At 36.1% G+C, this 8437-nt stretch overlaps 1 protein-coding gene across 2 annotated transcripts; it reads left to right on the forward strand.

The window, feature by feature from the left end:
• The first annotated feature begins 253 nt into the window (after window positions 1–253).
• Window positions 254–4634, forward strand: LOC127502916 (C-C motif chemokine 2). 2 transcript variants are annotated; one of them, XM_051876375.1, is made up of 6 exons: window positions 254–417; window positions 598–709; window positions 802–945; window positions 1148–1276; window positions 1654–1734; window positions 1962–4634. In XM_051876375.1, exons 1-6 carry the CDS (start codon window positions 351–353, stop codon window positions 1993–1995), a joined length of 567 nt encoding a protein of 188 aa, XP_051732335.1. In that variant the 5' UTR covers window positions 254–350; the 3' UTR covers window positions 1996–4634. The 2 variants fall into 2 exon arrangements, with proteins under 2 accessions (XP_051732335.1, XP_051732336.1); XM_051876376.1 differs by lacking the exon at window positions 1962–4634 and having other exon boundaries at window positions 1654–1905.
• Window positions 4635–8437: the final 3803 nt, after the last annotated feature.

An 8437-nucleotide genomic window follows, 5' to 3' on the forward strand; every position in this document is an offset into this window, starting at 1 on the left:
ACACTTTCATACCAATCACTTTTGACCAGTAGAGCTCATCATTTTCTGCATTGAGCCACATATTCATTTTCCACCATGCACACAGTAAGACAAATAATGGGGTCCTTATAATGGTTCCTCATAAAAGACATTTTGAACATTCACTGAATTGGGAAGGTCTACAACAGGAAGTACCTCTGCAGACCACATCATGGTTTTCCCCTGTGCATGTGACTTGTTCTAGACACAACATATTTGTAGTGAGGTGATCATACACAAGACGATCAGCCACTGATACAGCAGCTGCACATCAAGATCTGATCATTGACCGATCATCAAAATCTGATCATCGAGCGACCACAGACCCAAACATGAGGCCACGCTGTTGCTTCACCTGTCTTGTGCTCTTCAGTTTCTGCCCACTGGCTCGAAGTGAATGTACGTCTTTTTCTTTATCTCTTGATTTTTCTTTAGGATGTCTAGATAATCAACTGCTAACAATTTAACATTATGAGGCATTTTCTTGAACATTAAATGTATCTCATTCATATACTGTTTTATATTGAACATTTTGAACACAATGTTACTTTGTATTTTTCATTTGTATTATTTCTGCAGTCAGCGAAGGTCCCGATAAGTGCTGCTTTTCTTTTTCCAAAGTAAAGATCCCAGTAAAGCAGGTTGAGAGTTATTATATGACACATGCTGAGTGCCATAGGAGTGGAATCATGTAAGTAACTTTTGTAATGTCCTAATTAAAATGAACCGCAATTGTGAATCAGTTATATGAAATTGTGAACAATCCTCTCTTTAAAAATTCAGTTTCATCACAAAAGCTCAAAGGCTGATCTGTGCTGACCCAACCGAGAAATGGGTTCAGAAACTGAAAACGACTGCTCGCCGAATTGAAATATGGGCCATACCTGAGATGGCACTCGCCAATTCTAAAGTGGACAGAGTGGCAAAGTAAATTGCTTGTTATCAAATGCTTTTAATTTTTTTCATACAAAAAAATACTTTTGTACTTTTTGTGAATGTTTTTAACTGACTGAGCAGAACTTGTGATCATATAAAACATTGTTAGTTGCAAATATTAAAAGAAGGCACTGAAATTACCCAAAGCCTCAGCAGGCATTGTAAAAATGACATCTCTTTTCTATTCTGAAAGGAAAGCAGAGTCAATCAGAATGACAGAAACTGCACCACATCAGCGACCAGAGGAAACAACTCTAGTCTACCTCATAGAGTCAAATGACTGGTTAGATTTTGACACAACACAAGCAAATCCAAATACTAAGTAAGTAAAAACCTAAATAAATTAACCAAATAACATTTTCTTGTCCCATAGTCTCAAGCCATGAATATGAACTAAAATGTGCTTTTAACATACTATCTCTGTATTTAAAAAATGTATTTAGTTACCACTTAGTACACTTGAACCCATAGTGTCTCAAAATAGCACAGTTGAGTACACTTAGATGTTCTTAAGAATTTTTAGTATATTAAGCACAAATTTAGTGTGCAAAAGTAGAGCACTTTAAGTACATTATGGAAGTGTATTTTTTTTCACCTGGGTATTAACAGCATATTCAAGCAATGTTGGCTGAGCACCTCAAAATTATCCAAAGCCTTAGTGATCGTGGTTAAAATGACATTTCTCTTCCCTTCCTAAAGAATGGCATCAGAGTCAATTGGCACAAGAGGAACAACAACACTCCAGAAAGCAGATGAATCAGCTGTAGTCCACCTCAAAGAGTAATAGCATCTTTGACGTTTGCGACATTTGAAAAGCACAACCCGAATTCTGGAAAAGTTGGGACGTTTTTAAATTTGAATAAAATGAAAACTAAAAGACTTTCAAATCACATTAGCCAATATTTTTGGGGTACTTAGAGAACAAGGGCTTCCCAACTGAATACAAAAATAAATCCCTATCTTCATTATATACTATCAATGAGCTTTCTTTCTTCTGTTCCTTATAGGTCTGCTTACTTCTGCATGCAGCCAGAAGAATAACTAGTGAACTTCATACAGTATCTACAGTATAATGAGACATAAAAGACCACCAAGTAATACTTCAACCTGTTTCAGCTGGTAAAAGAGTGAACAATTTCCATGGATAAATTCTATTATGTAAATATATAATTATATAGTTTTTGCATGGGACCTGAATGCTATTTTATGACATATACTGATGTTATCATAATTGCTTAGACTGTAGGAAATTTCCAAAACTGAAACATGTGCCCTCTAGTAGGACACTGAAGTATTGCAAATTAGGATTTAAAGGTGCAGTAAGTAATTTCTGAGAATCACTGTCGATATTTGAAATCAACCCAAACAAACACACCCCTCCCTTCTCTGCTCCACCCCTAAAATGCATGAACATGCAATGCAAGAGTGGATGTCTCTTTATCATAGCTGAAGCAAAGCAAAATAACGCTTCGCAAAAAATAAAGCGAAGATGATGACAAGGAAGAATAAAAAATGAATGTACAGTGCACAAGAGTATATACAAGCAAGAGTTGATTGTTAGTCGCTAGCAGCACACCAGCTCCAGACAAACAAAGACACTCAAAACCGTCCTGTTATTATAACATTACAACAACACCATATCTTGGTTCTGTGAAACATAGCAAAACCAATGTTACTCACATATGGAGCAGAAAAAAACGCAACCTTGGCATCCGTTTTCAGGCCTTCCCGCTTAGGTCTCTCCAGCGCTGGAAAGCTTTTCTAATATTAATGTGGGTTTTAAAGCTCTTGCCTGATCATAACTCTTCTTTTTCCAATGATATTCCTCTGACCTTTTCTCTTTTGTAATGTCTCTCAGCCATCTCCCTTTCTACAGTCTTCAAATCTCCCTCTTGCTCACTCTCTCTCCTCCCCCATCATGAGTGTATACGCCCCCTACTGCTGATTGGCTTCAAGTATGTTGTGGCGCTCAGTTTGATCCACTTTCAACAGTGTTTCTCAGAAATCGCTTACTGCACCTTTAAATCACTGACTACTATAATACATTGATGTTTATAGGCATATAAGATTACTTATAAGGAATTTATTTTTGTGTTAACAGAATATACAGTGCAGCACCATATAAAATGGAATGTTAGTGTACAACAAAATGCAGAATGAAATACAGTACCATATACATATAATGCTACTAGTTTTTAAAAAATACAAACTTGGTGAGTAGAGGGAAAAAATGTAGTTAAATAATAAATAAATGTATGTATGTAAAATAAATGTACAAGTGTAGAGGCCAACATGTCAAAGTGTATGCATGTCTAATTCAGGCATGTTGGTTGGTTTATAATAACGTCACTGGTTAGAGGACGAAACTGTTCTTTTTCCTTCTGTGGTTTGTCTTGCATATATATTTCTGAAATGCTTTTTTTTTTTTTCTTCTTCTTCTTTTTCAGGGTTTTCAGCCTTTGCAAGCCATCTCAATGTAACATATTCTATGTATGTGTATTATTTAATAAAAGCTACAAACTATATCCAGCACTGTGCATCAAACAAAGCAAAGATACGTTACTAAACGGGTCTTTTGATTCACTAATGATAGCTAATTCAGTAGCACACTGAGGCTGTCAGCAACATTTGTGAGTTTGATTGTTACTACTGTGTGAAACTGTGGTTGTCTGACATGTTAAGCCTCCCCTTTTATTTAATCTTTTCTTCAGGCATGCTCAAGAAATAGTTAGATTTTTTTTTCTCTCTCATACTCTCCTACTTGACTTCTATTCAATCAAATTTTATTCTTCACTCTCTATAGCCACATGGACTAGAATAATTGTTCATTTAATTTGAACAATTTTTCTTTAAAGGAGTAAGGAACCACATCATATTTTTGTTCTTTGCCTTTGTTTTCTCTTAATGCTAGCTTGTTCTCTCATATCACTCTTAGTTTCTCTCTTTTAATTTCTTCCAAGATTTTTTATTTTAGATTTCTTTTTCAGTTTTCTTCAGGCCAGCTTGAATTTCATATTTCATACCAAAGGGTTTGGCAGGTTAGCATGGTCTTGTTTGCCCCTGCTGTTAGATGCTGGAACTGCACCATCTGGACCCAAAAAAAAACACCTTTCTCTTTTGACAGCCTGTTCATTCAAAATCAGACATGTAGCCTATTCTCTTTTTTTTTTTTTCTTCTTTTCTTTCTTTTTTGCAAACAAACAAATTGTGAATAATTAATTATTTTATAGTAGATGTTTTACCAGTACCTACATTTTTGGGAGGTCTCCTAAATGTGTGAAATCCAATTGAATTCATTAATTAATTGAATTAGATGTTTCTTTACAGTTTTTTTCAATAATTTCAGTCTTTTCAATAAAGGATATATAAGTCATTGTCATCCTTCAAAGTGAGTCAATCTCTAAATCTGCTCCTTTTGATTCTTCATTGTATAGTTGAAGCTCTTGGATTTCTCTCATAGAAATTCTTCCAGAGCTTCCAGACAGATCATTCCTCTCTCATCACTATGCCATGCATAGGCGAGTGTGTGTAAGGCTGGGTCTTCCCCTGGCCATGGACTTGAGACTAGTGTGTAATTTTCTCACTCAAACCACTGACTGCTGCTGCTTCTGATTGCTTTTAGAGGGAAAAATGCATAACTGCTGGACTATGATCAGTTTTCTCAGTAGTAATAGCACATTGGTGAAACAGATTTGGTGATTGATTGCGCTCTTGAGAGCGTGAAATGTTTCTATTTTTGCAGTGTTGAGCAATGTAGCCAATCACAATCACATCTCTGTTGTGTTCTTGAACACAATGGCCAATCAGAGGTGTTTAAGTTGGAATCCCCTCACCACTCAAAACTTCAGAGTTTTTGTCAAGTGCTGAGTTCTGCATAGTCACAAATCCTCTCGTTATAAGCTGCAGTCTGTAATTATTTATTTATTTATTTATTTATTTATTTATTTATTTTGGTTAAAAATGATCCAAAATCAATTTTTGAGTAAGTACATAACCAGCCAGTATTCAAAACTATCTCCTTACCTTAGCCCGATTCACAAAGGTAAGCTTGTAATAATGTTTTATAATAAAAATCACTACTGGTGGGTTTCCGTGGGAAATTCGAGCATGCAGCTGTTCGTCTTTGCGTCATTATGTCACGGCTGTTTACATAAAGAAGGAGTCCCAGCTAGTAGGCTATATAGCATGTGAGGATGCCGCTGGTAGCGGATCATTTATAACCTTTTCTCACAGCAGATGGAATAATTAAACTTATATTTTTGATGGCGGATTGTAATCCAGAAAGGTCCAAATGACAATCATCAGTGACAACTGGAGATTCACCCGCAGTCAAATTGAAATTGAAATCTACAGGTAACGCTAATACACACTAAATACAAAGTCACGTATTGCTGATGTTGTTAACATTAACAATTTGAGAACAAAGTATAACAACAATAATAATTTGCAAGGTTTGACATGATCTGAGCTAAGCGATCGTTAGATTTAATCACCATTGGCAGCACGATTTATGCTTTTTTCTCAGTTGGTCAGAACAAAAGTGGCAGACATGTTACTTTCTATTTTAGATGACATTTTCCGGTGAAAATTCTTATTTTGGTCATACTTCCAAGACGTAGAATCTGTGATTCCGAAGTACAGTATCCACACCAGTGTGGTGACTGACAGCAAACATTAGATTCATCCGCGCTGAGGAGCCATGCCGATGCACAACCTACGTAAAGATGATAATTCTGCAAATAACTGCAATTGCAGGTTCAAACAGAGATGGCGACAAAGAGGCAAAACTTACGGACGGCAGCTTTAACTTAACAAAGTATAGACCTTATGTAGGCTAAATAAGAGATTCATTGTGCAGTCAGCTTAATTGATTAGCGGAACTTTGTGAGATTGCGATGAATTGAGATGAGTGACAGCTTTTTAGTGATTATAAAGCTCTTAGCGCGCTTTCTAGGCGATATATAATACATTCAGAATTTGAAGAAAACTTTTTGCTGCATTAGGTAAGGCAATGCCATGCTCTGCTCATTTAGCCTGTCTTCAGGTCCTCAAAATCTCATTGGAGCCAGTCAGTACCTCTCTGACCACTAGTGGCCGCCATTACATGACAATTCTAATGCAATTCATTGATGTGAAAGGCAAAACAACTATATTGTCTTGATATCCCTTATAATAGTAATAATAATAATTAATATTAATATTATTATTAAATAAGGGACATAAGGAAAATAATCAACCATTATTATATTATATTATATTTGTTGAGGTTGCTTTAGCAGTTTAATGCAATTTTAGCCTATAAGCTTCCATACTGTTTTCTTACAGACTCAAAGCAACTGAAAGGAGACATGTGCTTTTTTATTTGTCTGTCACAGAGCTGCAAATTGAATATTTCGTTCCAAAAAAATCAGCAGCCAAGAGCTGAGATGAGCAAAAGACTGCAAGTAAGCGTCCAACTGAACGAGACAGCTTTGATGTAGCAGATAAGACATGAGACCAGACAGGTGGTCACAAACACTGATGCCAGCCTGTGTCTTTTTTCTATTGCCGATTGTGGACAAATAGATTTGAAATGTGTTGTATTCAGACTTGACAGTCAAAATGGAGAAAAAAAAAAAAAAAATGACACCAAATAAATTCCCGGATTAATTGTCCAGCTTATTCTTCATCCAGCATATCTCCTAATTCAGAATGGCTGGACCATTATCATAATAAAACAAGCATTAAGGTGGCTTTAAAAACAGACATTTTGACAAAATGACATCTAAATGCATAAACAGTTCTTTGTTCCTTTTGGTGGACAAAAGCTAGCCTCAATATATTTTGTGCATGCATCTCCACTTCCCCCTTCCCTTCTGCCAGAAGGGCCAGAGAAATATTAAAAATGAGATATGAAGTAGTCATTAATATTTAGCCCACAGCCACTCCTGTCCCTCCAGATGGAAGACTATAACATGTTGTCCTATTATTACAATGCATTTGATATTTTTTTGGTGTCCTGATTTCTAAAACCACGTGGAATACAAAATGCACTTCAACAGACATGCATGACTTTTTACCATTTCGTGTTACACTTTTACAGCTGACATCATAAGAGAAAGATTTTATATTAACCCCATTCGGCTAGAATACCCTGTTGCTAGGTGACCTGACTGACTTTGGGATGGGGGGGGGGGTCACCCTTATGAATATTTATAGCGAAATGTCCAACAACTGGTTCCTGTTTAAGCTTAAAAATGGAGCATCTAAATCTCACTGGTGAAATTGCTTCAGCCTCCCTCCAAAGACTGAAACGATATCATTACACAGAGAGTGCATGTGTAGGCTACTTAAAATGTCAAAACAGCCTGAACTGAAATCGATTGGCTGTTGTCATTTGGCTGTTTTTTTCCCCTCGGGGGAAAGAAATAAAGCAGGAACACATATCCACAGTGCAGGCTATACATTAGCTCATGCACCTCACAACCCTCAGACCTCTTTATACTTCAGCGGTTGGGTTGTCATGACCACCTTGAAAAAATTATACTGCAAACAAAAGAGTCTTAGCAGCACATTTTAAATAGCTTCCTTCAGGGGAAAAATAAGTACAAAAGCATCACAAGCCTAATTCCTGGGGTCTATGGAATGATTTGATTTGGAGATGAAATCTAGAGAATATGATGATGTAATACAGTCTTAGAAATAAAGATTCCAAAAGGGGGATTTTGCACTGATGTCATAGAAGTTCTTAAAAGAACATTTTTTCTTACTGTAAAGATCATTTTAATAAACTAATGAACCTTTTTTTTTTTTACAATGGAAAGTTTCCATGAATGTTAAAGGTTCTTCAAGGACCCATCAATGCCAACAAAGATCCTTTATTTTTAAGATTTTTTGATAGAGAGCGAGCTGCTCTGGAATAGTACGCAAAGACTTACTAATGGTTATATGAATACTGCATGAAATTATATTTAAATGAATCAAAATATCTTCATTAGATCAATTATATCGTTTGATAATGTACTCACTTTTTTCAAGCCAAGTTGTGTGCATGTTCAAATAATGGCACACTGAAAGGATGTATATTATGCAGACTGTTGCCGTCTGCAGTCTGGGAAATGGCGAGTGTTCTAAGTATATGCCACTGCTTCAGACCCACAGCTGTTGACACAACAGGCCCAGATGGTTTTGATTTGCTGCTTGGGTCATTGTGACAGCTCTGGCTTTGGATGGCCTTTTCAGTCAAGTTGCAACACATCAGCATTTTCAAAGACTGTCAGTGACAGGCCATGGCTCACCTCAGAGTATCCTAGCAGGTGCATTTTCCTAGAGGTTAAACAAATGGAAAAGGAAAATAAAATCAAATGCACAAAAATTAAACAATATTTTGAAATATATTATATAATAATGTATACTTTTTTTTTTTACAGTAATACTGTTCAAGAGTAACACCAGATAAAGTTTCAGATGGTCTATTTGCCTTCTTTGAGCTTATTATGTTCTC

This window comes from Ctenopharyngodon idella, chromosome 20 (assembly GCF_019924925.1).
Source record: "Ctenopharyngodon idella isolate HZGC_01 chromosome 20, HZGC01, whole genome shotgun sequence".
Lineage (NCBI taxonomy): Eukaryota > Metazoa > Chordata > Actinopteri > Cypriniformes > Xenocyprididae > Ctenopharyngodon > Ctenopharyngodon idella.

Excerpts from the sequence above, each read along its gene's own strand:
- LOC127502916 (XM_051876375.1), top strand. The coding sequence starts at position 351 with ATGAGGCCACGCTGTTGCTTCACCTGTCTTGTGCTCTTCAGTTTCTGC. Across the intron at positions 418-597 it reads CCCACTGGCTCGAAGTGAAT|TCAGCGAAGGTCCCGATAAG; the intron begins GTACGTCTTTTT and ends TTATTTCTGCAG. Across the intron at positions 1,735-1,961 it reads GCTGTAGTCCACCTCAAAGA|GTCTGCTTACTTCTGCATGC; the intron begins GTAATAGCATCT and ends TGTTCCTTATAG.